Source organism: Sarcophilus harrisii, chromosome 1, assembly GCF_902635505.1.
Source record: "Sarcophilus harrisii chromosome 1, mSarHar1.11, whole genome shotgun sequence".
Lineage (NCBI taxonomy): Eukaryota > Metazoa > Chordata > Mammalia > Dasyuromorphia > Dasyuridae > Sarcophilus > Sarcophilus harrisii.
In genome coordinates this window covers 504,830,990-504,849,994 of record NC_045426.1, presented here as the reverse complement: position 1 = coordinate 504,849,994, position 19,005 = coordinate 504,830,990, and the positions used below count along the sequence as shown (strand labels likewise).

The following is a 19,005-nucleotide window of genomic DNA, read 5'->3' as shown; positions in this document are numbered from 1 at the left end:
ATTACCAGACTAGAAGTATGTAGCATATGCCCATGATGATGTTATTCATATTTCTAACTCCACTCTTACTCACCCAAAAGTTTTCCACTATACTTCCCACTCCCACCATAAAAATCATTTCTGGATTTTTTCTACATGGCTATATCTTCTTAATATACAATGTTACTCCCTTCCTTCCCTCCTAATATTTCCTGTTTTCTTTAAAAACAAAACAAAACAAAACAAAACTATATCCTTCTAGGGTTAAATTATAGTTATGGGTCAAATTCTGCAAAATCTTAATGATATCTCTGAGCATATGCCAAATTTGCCTCTTTACTTTAGGGTCTATAGTTCATTTTTCTTATTACCTGTACTCTGAATATTTTATATAGATATCTGAAGCCATAGATGTTATTGCTAGCTTCTTCTACTTTGTGAATTTAAGGTTATTCTGATTAGTATTCTTATGTTAAATTGCTCTGTGTGTTATTTAATCTGGAAGATATACTTGAGTAGTTTTTTTTCTTTCTTCTATTTTTTTTTTCAGTTTTAAGTTCTTTTGTTTAGATTTGCAAAATACCAAGCAAACATATATTTTACTAGCCCTTCTTAGATTCATTCTATCTTTGTCCAGGAGTCTGTTTTAAGAACTGGCCCAGAAATATAATTTCTGTTCTCTGACGTTACCTTTCTAACCACCTCTTCACTTTTTAAATTTGTTGTTTTGATCACAAGCCTCAATCTCTGCCTAGTAACAATGATGAAAATGCTATTTGCGTCTCTTAAGGTAGTCAGATTATTGCTCAAGACTTCATAAACCTTATCAATGATTTCTAGATTCCATGTAGCTGTATCATTTGTGTCCACAAAAATCCCCAGGAATGGGTCATGATTGTCAAGTCTGACAAGCCTTGGAAGGCTCTCCTCCCTGTCCTGAATGCATGCTTCTTGAAGATAGCACACTGCTCTTTTATTATTGTCGGGTTGACAAAGAACTCTCAGAGCTGGGGATCAATCATTAACCACCACTATTGCTCTTTCTCTGATTCAGTTATGGTACTATTTTTACTATTCCTTAGATGACAAACAGCTGATTCCTTCTCACAGACTTCCATCTCTTACTGTTTGGAAGGAATTTCATATGCTTTACTTAACTATAAGCCTTCTTCTCTTTCTCCTCCACATTCTTCTACTATCCAACCTCATGACTTATTATTTTTACATTAAAGTCCCTTTCTAAATTTTAGAAGTACTTCATTATCCCCTGGGGAATGATAAACCTTCTTCAAAGTGGTTTATTTTTTTTCTTCCAATTGGAAGATTAACCTGCACTTTGAGCATTAATATCAATACTTGAATAAGGCAGAAAGACAAACATTACACATTCTATGCAAGGGTTAGCAAAATTTTCCCTTCCTCTCCATATTTTCCAGAAGCATAATCCACAGAAATTTTGTGATTGTAACTTGAACTTAATACATGCAAGAAATAAGACTTTCAACTGTCAAATATGGAGGTACAAGAATCTTTCTATAAACCTGTATATTTTAATTTTCTCTGGGAGTTAATCATGTTGAGAAGGCACTGTTATTTCACACATATTTTCCAAGGAAAATGTCAGGTTATAGGAAAAACGATTAGTCATGATAGAAATCCCCTACTTCATTTAACAAAAAAGGATTTGCTCATCCATCATTGGTGGCACCAATTTAAGAATATTGATGCTGCTATGTTTGATATTGCCAAGACAAACAATGTCATTTAAAATGCTGCTACTTGTGTGTTTGTGTGTGTGTGTGTGTGTGTGTGTGTGTGAGAGAGAGAAGAGAGAGAGAGAGAGAGAGAGAGAGAGACAGACATTCAATGTAGTAAATGTCAACGGAGGAGAGTAAATATGAAGGTTAATGAGAACTAGCAACTAAAAGGATAGGGAAATTTTAATAGTGAAATAAAAAATGATTTCATATAACTGGCCAATATAAAGAAACAATTAAGATCTGCCTACAATCTATTAAACCAAGAGAAATGTAAGGAGGTTTGGGGTTTTGTTTTGGGTTTTTTTTAATCTTTTTTTAATGGTTATCGGTTTTAGGGTGAAAGATCTGTGAAAGTTAACAAGGAATATGGTGAAAACATAATGGGCAGACCTGAAGGTTGTTTGTTGAGTTGAGGCTTCATATGACAGATAAGAAAGATGAAGTGAGACATCTCTGGGACTGGGAAGATAGCAAAAGTTAAGTGTACCAGGGAAGAGGAACCAAGAAATAACAACAAAGAATTTTCATGTGTAGAGATTACAATCTGCTTTTGCCTTTCTGTTCTAGTTCCCTACCATATCCTTATTCCTCTTACTCAAATAACAGACTCTAACTGAAACTGAGATGATTATTGAGTTCCCACAGTTTCTTTTCTCCACTTCTCAAAATTTCTCAGCATCATCACCTATCCTTTTCCTTCTTTTTTCCTCCCTCAGAGTAAGAGATACAGGTATTCTTATTTTTTCTTAAAGCTAATCCTTCCACCTGTGGCCTTAATTTTATTCCTGCCCTCCACTAGCCTCATCCTGACCTTGATCCAACAGCCTCTGTTTTGTGCATCTTTCAATCTTTCATTCATTCTGTCATACCACTGCCTGACTATAAACTACCAATCTTCACCTTTTATGAGGTCTGTTTGTAAATCTGAATAAGGTGGATTTCAAAAAAAATCATCTCTCTACTCAAAATCCTTCAGTTAGTTGCTGTTTTCAACTGTGTAAAGTTTAAACTCGGCATAATATTCAAAACTGTACTATTCCTTTTTATCTTTTTTCACCCTTTTCTTTCTACATACAATATATTTCAGTTAAAAACCTATTCTCTCAACTTTCTATACAGTGATGTGCTGGTAAATGTTTAAAAAGTGGCTCTCCCGGGGAAAAAAAATGTAGACATGGAACACTTTTATATTTAAGCAACATTTTTTTCTTTAAAAATATTTTATTTTTCCCCAACTACATGTAAATTTTTAAAAATTATTTGTTGCTGTTGTTGTTCAGGCAATTGGTGTTAAGGCTAGGATCACACAGCTAGGAAATATTAAGTGTTAACATTCTTTTCTTTTTTTAATACAACCCATCTATATTTTTACCAAGAATCACTTCTAGAACTGCACATGTTTAACCTAGATTGGATTATTTGCTGTCTGGGGGAGGGGTGAAATGGAAAGGGAATGAGAAAAATTTGAAAACCAGTTTTGCAAGGATGAATGTTGAAAACAATCTTTGCATGTATTGTGAAAAATATTTTAAGAAAACCTTATTATTATATAAAAGAGTCACTTTTACAATCTATCACATGGTATCTAACTTACTCTTTTTTATTAAAGCTTTTTTATTTTCAAAACATGCATGAATTAATGCAACATTAATATTTGCAAAACTTTGTGTTCCAATTTTCCCCCCTTCCCCCACCCTTCTCCTAGAAGGCAAGCAGTCCAAAATATGTTAAACATGATGGAAATATATGGTTAACACATTCTTTTGAAAAATTTTAAGTTTCCAGTTTTTCTCTGTCATACCCATCCTCTTCATCAAAAAGGTAGGCAATTTGATATGTTATGCACATGTACAGTAATGCAAAGTCTATTTTCATATTAGTCATGGAGTAAAAGAAAACATAAACCAAAAAACAAACACAAAAAATAAAGTTTAAAAAGGTATATTTTGATCTGCTTTCAGAGTATCCATTTTCTCTGAAGAATGGTTAAGTTTTTCATCCTTACATGAACTGATGCTAAGTGAAAAGAGCAGAACCAGGAGATCATTATATACTTCAACAACGATACTGTATGAGGATGCATTCTGAAGGAAGTGGATTTCTTCGACAAAAAGAAGATCTAACTCAGTTTCAATTGATCAAAGATGGACAGAAGCAGCTACACCCAAAGAAAGAATACTGGGAAATGAATGTAAACTGTTTGCATTTTTGTTTTTCTTCCCGGGTTATTTTTACCTTCTGAATCCAATTCTTCCTGTGCAACAAGAGAACTGTTCGGTTCTGCACACATATATTATATCTAGAATACACTGTGACATATTTAACTTTATAGGACTGCTTGCCATCTGGGGGAGGGGGTGAAGGGATGGAGGAGGTGAAGGGAGGGAGGGGAAAAGTCGGAACAGAAGTGAGTGCAAGGGATAATGTTGTAAAAAAATTACCCAGGCATGGGCTCTGTCAATAAAAAGTTATAATAAGTAAAACAGTTTTTCATCATAAGTCCCTCAGAATTTCCTTGGAACATTGTATTACTGAGCATAAATAAATAATTCACAATTGATCATCATATGATATTGCTGTTACTATGTACAATGTTCTCCTGTTTCTGCATAAGTTCATGTAAATCTTTCCAGGTTTTTCTGAGAGTAACCTGCTTGTCATTTCTTAATAGTAACATAGTATTATATCACAATTATATGCTACAATTTGTTTAGCTATTGCTCAATTGTTGGGCATTCCCCTCAATTTCCAATTCTTTACCACTACAAAAAGGACCTTTCCTTTTCTTTTTTTTTCTTTAGATACAGATCTAATACTGGCATTGCTAGGTTAAAGAATATATATGATTTTATAACTCCTTCAGCACAGTTCCAGATTGCTCTTCAGAATGTTTTAATCAGTTCACAACTCTACCAACAATGCATCAATCGTCTCAATTTTCCCAATTCTTTCCAATATAGGTAATTTCCCCTTTTCTGTCATACTAGTCAATCTGATCATTGTGAGGTGGTACTTCAGAGTTGTTTTAATTTACATTTCTCTAATCAATAGTGATTTAAGACATTTTTCATATGAGTATAGTTTTGTTTACTTCATCTGAAAATCATTTCTTCTTATCCTTTGATCATTTCTCAATTGAGGAATATTTCTTATTTATAAATTTCATTCAGTTCTTTATATAAGAGATGAAGTCTTTATCAGAGAAAGTTGCCATAAATTTTTTTCCAGTTATGATTACTGTGTATTTCCCTTCAGACTATTTTATGGCCTATTTAGCCTACTATCTCTCCTTTTATTCTGTACATCTTCAAAAGTGTTTTGCTTCTGACTTCTGCCTCCCACAATTTGCTCTCCCTTCTATCAGTCTTCCTCTTCTCTTTCCTGGAGAGTAAAATAGACTTCTGTAACCAACTGTATGTATGTATTATTCCCTCTTTGAGCCAGTACTGATGAGAGTAAAGTTCAAATGTTCTTATTCCATTATCCTCTCCACTTTAAAACCTTTTTTGTGCCTCTTTTATGTGAGATAATTACCTTATTCTGCTTCTCCCTTCTCACTTCTCCCAGTTCATTCCTCTTTTTCCTCTTTTATACTTCCCTTGAATCTTGTATTTGAAAGTCAAATTTTCTATTCAGCTCTTGTTTTTTCATGAAGAATGTTTGAAAATCCTTTATTTCATTAAATATCCATTTTCCCCCTTGAAGGATTATATTCAGTTTTGCTGGATAGGTGATTCTTGGTTGTAATCCAAACTCCCTTGCCCTCTGGAGTATAAATTTTTCACAGCCTGTAAAAGTTGCTAAATCTCATATTATCTTGCCTGTGGCTCCATGATAGTTGTATTGTTTCTTTCTGCATTCTTGTAATTGCTTTTCCTTGATTTGGGAGTTCTGAAATTTGGCTATAATATTGCTAGGAATTTTCATTTATGGATGTCTTTTGGAAGGTGGTTGTTGGATCCTTCAATTTCTATTTTACCCTTTGTTTCTAGAATATCAAAGAAGTTTTCTTCAATAATTTCTTGAAAGATGTCTAGATTCTTTCTTTGATCATAGCTTTCTGGCAATCTAATAATTCTTAAATGATTTCTCTTTGATTTACTCCCAATGTCAGTTTTTCCAATGAGATGGTTGACATTTCTATTTTTCATTCTTTTGATTTTGTTTACTGTTTCTTGATGTCTTACAAAGTTATTAGTTTCTACTTGCCTAATTCTAGTTTTCTTCAGTAAGCTTTTGTACCTGCTTTCCCATTTGGACAATTCTACCTTTTAAATAGTTCTTCTCTTCAGTGGATTTTTGTGCCTTTTTTTTTCTTCTTTTTTATTATTTGGCCTATTCTGTATTTTTAACAGTGTTTCTTTTTCTACCTCCTTTACCAAATTGTTGATTCTTTTCTTCATAATTTTCTTGCATCACTATTATTTCTTTCCCCATTTTTTCCCTCTTCCTCTTATTTGATTTTTTAAATTTTTTTTTTAGCTTTTCCAGGAATTCTTTTTTGGGTTTGTGTCCAATTCACATTTTTTTGGTAAGGCTTTTGCATATAATTATTTTGATTCTGTGGTCTTTTTCTGAGTTTGTATTTTTATCTTCCCTGTCACCATTGCAACTTTCTGTGATGAAGCTATTGTTTGTTCATTTTTTTAGCTTATTACTTGACTTTTAACTTTATCTTAGAGGTGTGTTTATTGTTTCCTGACCTGTTCTCTGCTTTGTGAATGATGTTAAGTACTCTTTTCCACCCTTGGAATTGTGACCAAGGTCCCCATTTCCCTGTGACTGAGAGCTCCAATGTGCTAGTTCTCTTCTTTACCCAGGACTTAGTCCCAGATCCAAGTATGGGCAATGTAACAGTGTGCCAGAAAAGGTGATCTCATTCTAAACTAGTTGTGTAACCTCCTTACCATCTGCAAGCCCTGGAAGCCACTGCTGCCATTTCAGTTGCTCCCACTGCTGGCTTGCACTGGCCCCAGTTGCTACCCACTACTAGCTTGCTCAGGCACAGCCTGCCTTGGGCTACACTCTGCTCTCAACCCAGTACAAAAGATATTTTCTTCTAAGTTGTCTTGGGCTGGGAAATTTTTCATACTATCCTTTTATTAAGAATTTATTTTGAGTTGTTATCTTAAAGTTGTTTAAAGGAGGATTTGGGAGAGCTCCAAGTACCTGCCTTTTCGCTGTCATTTTGCTAACTTTAATTTGCATTATTAACATTTTCTCCTTCACTTCCTTAAGTCCAGATCATCAACAAAACTAATGCTAATTTCTAAAGTGTAAATGCTCACAATAAAAATCTGACAATTGGGTCTCTTGAGCTGGTTCAAGCTGACTCCAGCATACATATCCAATTATATATACCCTAAAGTTTCCCATCCTCTTATCTTTATTCATGTTCTTCTTTATGCCTGAAACATTCTTCCCAGGACCATCCCACCTTTAAAGCCTAATACAAATATTATATTCTTTAGGAATCTTTCGTTGATTACCCCATTTGTTAATGACTTTTCTTTCTGTGGATCTTTAATAGAACTTTGTACTCCTCCTGTGCACTCATCATGAATTATACTTTGATACTTCATAGCACAAATTATGTCTGTTGGACTTTAATCCTGACATCAGAGCTATGTCCTATCTAGATTTCATAAATCCTCTACAACTTAGCACTGCTGTGCTTTGTACAAATGGTACTGACCAACAGTAATAATAGACTAAAAAAAAAATGAATAGGGATGAGTATATAAGTTATCTGAGTAAGTTAGCACGAATGAAATATCCTATTTATTTGATTTGTGCTCACTAATGAATGTTTGAAAATAGAAATTCTATATCTACTGGTTATGTGTTCTAATTTTCTCCCTTTCCCTGCTCCCACATATTTATCTAGCAACCCATGCACATAGTCATAAATAATAAATTAGTAAACTTAATAGATACTTTTTGAATTGAATGGATTAAATTGATTTTGGCAGCTCTCACTTTGACAACTGTAGCCAAGTGCTTCAAACTAACCAGAGTACTAAAAGATTACAACATTTGGTAATATTTAAAATATTTATTAGCATGAATCAGTGTATGTTAAAACAAAATACCAGGTACAGTTTTGTTGTTGTTGTTGTTGGGATTTGGGGATTTTGTGAGGAGAGGCTGGGAATGCTCTACTATTTAATGAAAGGAAGAAAAGTTGATATTGTAAAAGCATACCCCCTATGCAGGAACTGGGTCCAGCCCAGTCAAAGCCCTTTGCAAAAACACAAGAGAGAAAGCACTGCAAACACACTGCAAAACATAATGCTGATGTTAGAACACTGAGTTTGGTTTAAAAAACGGTTAAAATAGTAAACATATATCACTGATATACTTCATATGTCTGCATACATGTCAACATTTTCCAGCCTATTTCTCAACTTGCTCTACTCCTAGGGGAGCAATGTAAAGTGAGAAATCTACCAATAGGTTTGTTTTCAGGTATCACATGTTATAGTGCTGAGTCTGGAGAAAACATTTCATACTCATATCCCCAGCACATGGCACAGTCCAGGCACATAATAGGCACCTAATAAATGTTAGTTGACTAACACTTGAGCATATCCCCTGAAAGAAATGAAATTAATCTTCCTTGGAGTACAATTTCATTACTTTTAACTGTGGGAGAATGGTTAATTTGGGGCCCTCAAAATCTTGCAGCCTGAATGGAAAAATGCATGCTTAGTATCATTAATGTACTATTTTAAAGTATAAAAAAAAATGGCAAGTCAAGAAGGTATCTATATATCAACCTTTTGCATGTCACTATTTTCTATCTTTGGCCTTTCTGTTCTTAAATGTGAAATGGGTACTATAAAAATTCATATTTACAATATACAATAGATACCTGTAAGTCAGACTCAGGCAATGAAAGGCATAATATGTTAGCTTAAGAAATGTAAAATTGTATTTATATATGTATATATGTACATAAAAAAGATAGGGAATGGAGCAGGAAGAGAAAAATGGAAAAAGGAAAGAAGGAAGGATGGAAGGAAGAAAGGAGAGAAGGAAGGTAAGAGGGAAGGAAGGAAACAAAAAAAGAAGGAAAAAAAGAAGGAAGAAAGGAAGGAAGCTGGGAAAGTGAGAGGGAAGGAGGGAGGGAAAGAAGAAGGAAGGGAGGAAAAAAGGAAGGAAAGATAAAGTAAGGAAGGGATGGGAAAAAAGTGTGGGAATGATTAAAATGGTATTATGTCACCTCTAATGCTCTGTCCAGAATTTGGAGGCACATTGTTTTATAAGGTCACCTTGTAATATACACTGGTTACAATTCATGTGTTAACTCAGGTTACACAGATTTTTTTTAATGACTCATGAAAAATCCTGACTCTTCAGAAGGGTCTAAGTACTTTCCTGAGAAGCTCAGTAGACATGTAAATGTATTTACTTAACCAATGCTCTATCTGCCCTATCCTGACTTTTTAAGTGATGATGAAAGCCGCTCCCCTCCCCCACAAAAAAATCCAAACAATCTGCTTTTCATAGAAAGAAACAGTATTAGAGAGGTAAAGATAATTACCTTGAAACCTATTCCCTTCTGAAAAGAGCTTTGGGTCCATTAATTTGGTGGTGATGCTGGGGAGGGGGGGGGGGAGAATATTCATGTTCTGTCATCAAAATTAGCCTCCTTTATGTTAGAATTTGTCCAGTGTAATTTCCTAGCTATGTATCACATGAATATGGTTCCTTACTTTCTCTACTCTATTCCCTGCTCACTAACTCAATTTCTGTGTTTAAAGGGGAAAGGCGCAACATAAATCTGCATGTTACCCAGAAAGAATTGACTTCAGTTTCTAATATCAAACTATTTACTTCCAGAAGGATAAGCAGATTTGTATCATGCCTATGAGCAAATTCAGTGCAAACTGTAGCCTATGGACAATGGAGGAAATTCCATAAAATCTTTTCCCAGATAGCCAGAATCCCTCTTTTTAAACTACTTGTGATGTATCTGCTTTTGTTTGAAATAACTGAGACTTAATACTGTACCAAGACACGTAGAATGGATGAAGGTCCTTTCAGCCACTAAAATTCAAGAACTAACACACCAATTCTACCAATTCCAGAAATGCAATTGGAGAATCAAACTGTTTATGTTCATGGTAAAGAAAAACAAAAGCAAAAAATCTTTTTTATTTGTAATCTTTTGTAATCTATCATTTGTAATCTTTTGGTTATCTTTGTATTTTATTACTTTTAGATGTAAATTTTTTTTAAATTTCAAAAGATCTTTATTGTGAGCCTGGCTTTATAAATCCCTTGATTGTTGTTCCATATACAACCTTTTTTAGCACAAAATAAGGAGGGCTGTGACATCTATAATAAATGCTTCTTTGGGCCACTGACACAACTCATTTCTTCAGTCCAGGAAAAAAAAAGATCAAAGAGCAACAGGAACTAAACAATCATATGGTTTTTTCCCCTAAGACTTGAAAACTCCAGATGTTTAGTCAAGATTTAATTTCTCTCCTAGCTCTGATATGAACTAATTGTATAACCTAAGACAAACTGCTTACCTTTTCTGAGCCTTTTCTTCCTCCTTTGAACTGGTTCCTTCCTTTCTCTAGTTCTATGAGTGATGTTTCTTAGACCACAATTAAGGGACACATGAAAAGCTAAAAAATTGGGCCAAATTTCCCTTGATTCATGGTGCCTAACTAAATATTTTGGAGAGAGTAGAATTTTTTCTTACAGGATGGTAAAAAGATAGCTAGATTTAGTATAAAAGGTTCAAAGCCCATCTCTCCTGCTTACTCCATATGTGACTTAGTTAATTTGATCTCATTTTTCTCATCCAAAAAAAAAAAAAAAAAAGATCTCATTGATCTCTAAGGTCCCATCTATCGTAATCTCTTATTCCCTACCTACATCTGAGAGGTATTAAAATTTCTGTCCCAATTTGAAGGTTGGTAAGAAGTATTCAATCCTAGATTGCTAAAAAGTTGGAATGTTAGAAGTATTTGGACTTAGGGAAAAACTACACTTTTTTCCTTATCCATCTTAGCCTTCAATTTTTCTCTTCACTACATCCAAGTACTCTTTTCAAAACTTAACAAACAAAAAGGATATTCAAATCCTTCTATGTCACAGAAGAAGGAAAAGAATCAGGGTCAGGAAGGCCATACCAAGGCCCATTCTTTGTGCAGACATGATGAAGTGCTGCATTGACAGAATATGGAGGAATCTGCAGAATATCTTTTTATTTTTTTAATGCTTTTTTTGGTCTAATAGTTTTAAAGTGTCTAAAAGCCTAAAGCATCTGCCACTCACTCTGGCTAATTGCTCAACTATTCTTCCTTCATCAGAAATTTGCCCAATGGTTTGGTCTGCAGTTGTTTGTTTGTTTTTTTTTTTAACTTTAATTCTCAACTTGATTAAGAAACTATGACAGATTCAATTAGCAAGGAAATACTCTGTGCTTTGAGCTCCCTGTCCATCAAAACAATATGCAGTAGGTAGTACCTCTTTTAAAAATGTCTCTGTTCTTTTCTTACTCTCTGTTCATATGTATTCTTACATGGAAATACCTTTTTTATTTTGTTGTTGTTTTCAGAAACTAGGCCTGCTGAATCTCCAAGTCATTTGTAGCAGTTTTCTCAATTTTGTCACACTATATGTACCTGAAACTCAAAATGTGTATAATGCTAAACACTGAGGGGAAAAAAAGCAGGGATCTAAAAAACAATTTCTCTTCCATCTTTTGTTTCTTCCATCTCCTTTGCTTCTCTTTCTTTCTTTCAAATAAATATTTCCTCTTCCTCTTTTTCAGCAAATTGTGCAAATCTGTAGTTTGGGGGTAGTTGGACAATACTCTTCTTGTTCTCTATAGAAAATGTGGGAAGTACGGACTAAATTCTATTTTTTTCTTTAAAAGAAATTTTTTAGTACAAATCTAAAATTTAAAATAAAAAAAAAAAAAAACAGGCTCAGTTCTAAAACCATTTAAAAAGTTATCGCCTCATTAGCTAACTTTTACATGTGCCTGATTAGGTCATCCACAAAGGCAGTGATACTGAAAAAACTCCAGCAGTGAGACCAGACCAACTGGGAAGTCAGAGAAGAACGATTTACCCCAGAATCCCCCACGCAAACTGAGCCAACAAAAATACATCCTCTTTCTTATAAAACTTGAGTATTGGGAGGGTTTAACAGAGAACTCATTATATACTTGTCATCCACCCACTCCCTTCCTTCACCCACTCAGTGAAAACCACTGTTCTAAGAAGAATGAGAGAGAAAGGGAGGAGAGGGGGACAAGATGAATTTGGTATAATCCAATCCATCAATATAAATTTCTGCTAAATCCTTTCTGACTGTGATGCCTGCATATTTCTCATAATGCAGAACTGGGTTTGTTTTTTTTTAAGCAAGGCACCAAGTCACCAAGAGTGGGAAGTCCTTCAGTCAGTGCACAAGAAAATGGGATTTGAGTTCTTCAAGTACATCAGATGATATCCCATGGGGTCAGCAACATCTCCTGCTTGCTTGTGGTGTCTGCTTGCCAAGCTTGATTGCTCCGTTATTCCCATTTTCATGAGGATCCAAGGGTGGGATTTGACGACCTAGAACATAAAAGAAAGTCAAGGGTAAGTTTTTGAGTTTTTCGCTTGTCACATCCCTTCACACAGATTTTTATTAAAAAAAAAAAAAAAGATTCTCTAATAACCCAAGTAGAATGTTCATAAACACATTTAAAAGGAAGAGAGGCTAACAGAAGCCTCTTCTTTTTTCTCTCTTCCTTATCTCTGCTGGATATAGAAATCTCAGAGCTATAGAGAGACAGAGAAAAAAGTACTTCCTTGTTAATGCTGAAAATGCATTTTTATTCTTTTATTCTGTTCATTTTTATTCTTTCTCTAGTTCTTCCCATCCCCAGACTCAGCCTAAAAAATAGTTGGAGGATTCAAATGTACTATGATCTTTATTAGAAACTTTCAGAAATGTTCCTAATTGCTTTTTTTTTTTCCAAAAAAAAAAATCGGAAATCTGTAGCATATCAATAACATTTATTAACATTTAGTCCACCAATCCTCGAATGGCTATCAGAACACAGAAATAATTTATTGCAAACAATATAAGAAGACTCTTCAAATTCAATTATATTTTCATTCCAAATGAAAGTAAAATTCTTTGTTTCCTTCATGATTTGTTTTTTAAAATAATAGCTATCCCAGAGGATACTTTTATATGGGAATATAAATATTAACAAGGATGAAGTAAAATCCTAGAAAAAGCCAAATGTGTGCTTAGCACATAGTAATCACTATATAAATGTCATCTGGAGTTTCAGTTCAACCATCCTTTAAGATTTTACTATAGTGCTATGCTAAGTGCTGAGAATACAAAGAAAGGGAAAAAAAAATTCTACCCTCAAGAAGTATACATTCTAATGGGAAAGATAACATGTAGATAACTAAGCAAGTACATGATATATATAGAAGAGGGGTACTTGAACCGAGTCTTAAAGGAAAGTGGGAAAACCAAAAGGAGGAAGTAACGGACAAAATAATTTCACAATGGGGGATGGCTAGTGCGAAGATATGGAGATGGGAGATTGTATATTATATTTGAAATTTTTCAAGTAGGCTTCTAGAGCTAAATCAGAGAGTAAATGAATTGGAATAAAGTATTAGAAAACTGGAAAGGGAGTAAGGGACCAAGTTATGAAGAACTTTAAATGCCAAACATTGTTGTGGCAGCCCTCTTTGTAGTGGCAGGAAACTGAAAACTGAGTAGATGCTCATCAATTGGATAATGGCTCAATAAATTATTATATATGAATGCTATGGAATACCATTGTTGTATAAGAAACAACCAGCAGGATGATTTCAGAGAAGCCTGGAGAGACCTATATGAACTGATGCTGAGTGAAATGAGCAGAACCACATCATTATACACTACAAGAAGAAGACTATATTATGATCAATTCTGATGGATGTGGTTCTCTTCCACAATGAGGTGATTCAAACCAGTTCCACTTGTGCAGTGATGAAGAGAGCCATCTACACCCAGAGAGAAAACCATGGGAACAGAATGTGGAACACAACATAGCATTCTCACTCTCTGTGGTTTGGTTATTTGCTTGCATTTTTTTCTCAATTTTTCTTTTCCTTCCTTCTTGATATGATTTTTCTTATACAGCAAGATAACTGTATAAATATGTATACATATATTGGATCTAACATGTATTTCAACATATTTAACATGTATTGGACTACCTGCCAGCTAAGGGAGAGGGTGGGGGAAAAGAGGGAAAAATTTGCAACAAAAGGTTATGCAGGAGTCAGTGTTGGAAAAATTACCCATGCATATGCTTTGTAAATAAAAAGCTTTAATTAATAAAAATTTTAAATGCCAAACATTGGATTTTATAGATTATCCCATCTTAATAAGTGAGATATTATAGAACAAAAGGAGAAGACCCAGAACACTTGGGGAATGTTCTTGGTTTGTAGGTACAATACAAATAACTAAAGAAAATATAACTAAATAAAAAACTAGTGAATGAGATTGAAAAGGAACAATTAAAGAGGAGAGAGCAATGTCACAAAAACCTAAAGAGAAAATGCTCTGGAGGAGAAGGTGATCAGCTGTGTCAAGTACTGACAAGAGATCAATATGGATGATAAATGAAGAAAGGTCATTAGATATGGCAATTAAAACATCCTTTCTATGGTACCCAGAAATTAACATAAAATTCCAAATATGATCTGATAAGGGCAGAGTATAGAGGGACTACTGCCCCTTATGCTTTGCCCCCGTCCTACCTTTCCTATTGAAAGGCAACATCATCTTTTCAGTCCCTCAGGCTCACAACTTGGAAGTCAGTTTCCTCAGTCTCTCATATCTAATCAAGATCTCCAATTTCACCTTTGCAATATGTCTTCAATAATCTTTATTCTCACTTTTGACACTACTACCTGTCTAATGAAGACCCTGCTGGTGGGTCTGCCTCCCTCAAGTCTCTTCTCACTCCAATCCATCCTCCATTCAGCTACTAACATGATTTTCCTAAAAGGAAGATTTAATCATGTAACATATCTTATCCACCCACCTAATTGCCAATAAACTTCAGTCACTCCCTATTGCTACCAGGATCAAATACAAAATGTTCTGTTTGGCATTCAAAGCCCTTTAAAACCTATCCTTCTCCTACCTTCTCAGATTTCTTACACTTTACTCCCTGACACATATTCTTCGATTAAGTGACACTGGTCTGGTTTTTTCCCAGCAAAATACATTCCATCTTAAGGATCAGGCTTTTTCTCCTGTTGTCCCTCAGGCTCAGAATGTTTCTCCTCCTCTCAGTCCAAACTGAAATCCCATCTTTTACTAAAAGCCTTCCCCCTAAACCCTCTTAATTCTGTTGCCTTTCCTCTATTATTTTCTTTCTTTTTTTCCCATAGCTTTTTATTTTCCCAATACATGCAAAGATAGTTTTCAACACTCTTTTCTGCAAAACCTTGGTCCAAATTTTTCTCCCTTCCTCCCTTCATCTCCTTCCTCTAGATAGCAAGTAATCCAATATAGGTTAAACATGTGCAATTCTTCTAAAAATATTTCCATATTTGTCATGCTATGCAGGAAAAAAAATCAGATCAAAAGAGGGAAAAACATGAGAAAGAAAAAACAAGCAAACATTCAAAAAAAAAAAAAGGTGAAAATACAATGTTTTGATCCACATTCAGTTTCCATAGTTCTTTTTCTGGATGCAGATATCTTTTTTCATCACACGTCTATTGGAATTGTCATTGTTGAAAAAAGCCAAGTCTGTCACAATTGATCATCACATAATCATCTTGTTCCCGTGTACAATATTCTCTTGGTTCTGCTCACTTCAATCAGTATCAGTTCCTATAAGTCTTTCCAGGCTTTTCTGAAAATCATCCTGCTCATAATTTCTTACAGAACAATGATATTCCCTATATTCATATATTATAATTTATTCAACCATTCCCCAACTGATGGGTATCCACTAAATTTTCAATTATTTACCACTATGAAAAGGACTGATACAAATATTTTTTGTGCATGTGAATCCTTTCCCCTTTTTTATAATCTTTGAGATACAAGACTCCGATCCTTTATTATTTTCTGCATGCCCTGTATGAATTTGTAAGCATGTTGTCTCTTCCATTAGACTTTAAGTTCCTTGAGGGTAAGGATTATCTTTTGCCTTTTTTTGTATTCACAGTGCTTAGCACAGTAAATGGCATAAAGTAGGTATTTAATAAATGTTGACTGACTGGCATGTAGTTATCTAGCCTTAACTTGAAGAACTTCAGTAACTATTTCCAGAGGCAGCACAATTAACTTTTAGCCAGTATAAATTGTTAGGGTATTCTTTTAAGAAACCTAAATCTGCCTTATTTCAGCATCTAGTTCCTAATTCTACCAAACAGAAAACCCAAACAAAAGTCCATTACCTATAACTTGAGAGGTCTTCAGATATTGAAAAATAACTCTAACCAACTTTATTTTACAATGTTGCTGCAAAATATTCATCATATAGTTCATTCATAGTTGTCTGGGTTCAGTCTTTCCACCACAGCTCTTGCCTTCATACTTGGAGAATTCAATACTCATACTTATGTCCCATCAAATACCCTAAATTCGCACGTACTCCTCCTACTTCACCTAGGCTCCACACAGAGATGGGTCATACCCTGATTTTGCTATTATCCATGTTTTATACTTTCATGTTCATTAATTTTGCAATGGTCAAAATTAAGATTTTGGTCAAAAATGGTCAAAATATCTTAATATTCCAGCTTTCCCTATATATATTACAACCCCTCATCTTATTAATCATTCTCATCATGATCTCCAATTCTTCCACCATTTAGTATTTTCACAAGCCATCATCCCTGTATGGTATACATTTCTCTTTTCCCAGTTTTGACTCCTTTGTGAATTAGTTCAACTCTACAGTATCTTCTACATTGGACTTTGTCCTATCATGGATCATGTTTTGCCAAGCCCCATCTTGAATTATTCCCACCATCCAACTCTTTCATTTCTATTCATGAGTTGCTGAATGAAGTTGAAGGAAATCATGCTGAATCCACTACAAATTTATGTTACATAATTTCAAGTGGGCCCTCAGCAAAGGCACTCCTTTTACATCTCTTTAATCAATTCACTATACTACTCACCATAGCAACTATTCTAAATATCCATGTCTCTTTTCAAGTCTCTCATAGCACCTCATTCACCAACCCTCTCTCAACTGAGTACTTCACCTCACACTGCACCAAAAATGTTCAAGAATCTGCTGAGAGTTCTCTCTTGTACTTTCCTCAACTCATATCATTCAAATATCTTCCCCCCACTATCTCTTCCTCTTGCCCTGTTTCACATAAGAGATGGTCTTTCTCTTCGCTAACACACAAACAGGGATCACTGATCCTGTCTTGTCCAGCAAATTAACTCCTCTTTTATCCTTATCCTTTCTCTAATCTTCAATATCTCCCTACCTACTTGCTCCTTCCCTATTGCATGCAAACACAACCATGTTCTCCCATTCTTTTAAAAAAAAAATCCTCACTTGATTTTGCCATCCCTGCTAGCTAAATCACTACTTCTCCTCTCCTTCTCAGCTAAATTTTTTGAGAAATTCAACTTTCTCATCTACATGCACCCTCTGCAATCTGTCTTCTGACTTTACTATTCAACTAAAATTTCCTTTTCCAAAATTAGCAATGACCTCTTAAAGGCCAAACTGAATAACTTTTTCTCAGCTGTCATCCTTACTGACCCATTTGCAACATCTAACACTGTGGACCATAATTCCCATCTGGATACTCCAGTTGCCATGATACACTGTTTCCCTCATTCTCCTTCTCTATCAGATTGACCACACTCTTTCACGGATTTCTTTGATGGATTTTCATTGAAGGCATACCCATTAATTATAGATATTCCCAAGTAGCCCCTGTGTATTCTCTATATATACTATCTTTCTTGTAATCTTATCAGTTCCCATGGTTGCGACTATCATCTCTATGCAGATGATTTCCAAATCTATCTATCTATCCATCTATTTATATTCCTAGTCTTTCTCCCACTCTGCACTGCCAACTGCCTTTGGGATATCTCTAATGTATGTTCTATAAACACCTCAAACTCAACAAGTTCAAAATAGAACTTATTATCTCTCTCCCACCAACAATTCTCAGTGTTATTTGTGTTTTCTTAAATTCAAATAAAGATTAAATCATAGATCTTTGTTTAATTAATGTTAGCTGAGCTATGCAAATGTTTGGTAAACCAATAAATCTAGCAAAGAGAATACAAAATGAGTCACTTGAGAATGCCTCTGATAACTATAAATGTATTTCAATGCAGTGAATCAAAACAATTCCAATAGACTTAGGATAGAAAATGTCAAATGCATTCAGAGAGAGAACTATGGAGACTAAATATGGATCAAAGCATAGTATTTTAACCTTTTTGTTTGTTTTTTTCTTTCTCGTGGTTTTTTTTCCCTTTCCCTTTTGGTCTGATTTTTCTTGCATAACATGACAAATATGGAAATATCTTTAAAAGGATGGCATACATTTAACCTATGTCAGACTGCTTGCAGTTTTGGGACAGAGGAAGTAAGAGAGGGAGAGAGAAAAATTTAGAATGCAAAGTTTTACAAAAATGAATATTGAAAACTCTCTTTACATGTAGTTAGAAAAATGAAATACTATTTAAAAAAGAAATTTTCTATTTAAAATGGAGAAGCCTATTTAAGAGGGAAAAGAATTTTCTTATTTAAGATGAGAACTCTCATCAGAGAGTTGGTATATGATAGGTACAAAATAAGATAAACATTTTCAAATGTAGCCAATGTGTTGGTCTGTTTAGTTTAGTTATACTTATTTATTAAAAAGGAAACTGCTAAGAGTAAAAGATGGATGGAGAAAATGAGGAGGAGAAAGATAAGCAAGTGAAAGTATGTTTTTACATGAAGACCAGCTCCTCTAAAAGTTAGACCTCCAAAAGGAAATTATGTGATTTTGATCCCAAGGACCAAAAAGTATACCTCAAAATGGATGTATCTATTGAACTAATCTCCCAACACATGTTAGAGAACTATGTAAATATAACAGAATTTTTTTTCATATGCCTAGAGCAGATTTTATTATATTACCTTCAGCTGTAATGGGTATTTAAGTTATTAGAACTCCTAATGTTTATCAGACACAAGTAGGATTTTTCAGATTTCATTTTCTTCAGCAAAGAGGAAAAA

General features: G+C 34.4%; 1 protein-coding gene across 1 annotated transcript in view; it reads right to left on the bottom strand.

Moving 5' to 3' along the window:
* Positions 1–10,562: 10,562 nt before the first annotated feature.
* RAB31 (RAB31, member RAS oncogene family) overlaps positions 10,563–19,005 on the bottom strand; it is a 179,234-nt gene continuing 170,791 nt past the window's right edge. Inside the window, exon 7 of the mRNA XM_031946643.1 lies at positions 10,563–12,328. Within this exon, the coding sequence (XP_031802503.1) occupies positions 12,231–12,328 (98 nt within the window). The 3' untranslated portion in view covers positions 10,563–12,230. The remainder of the gene's footprint in view (positions 12,329–19,005) is intronic.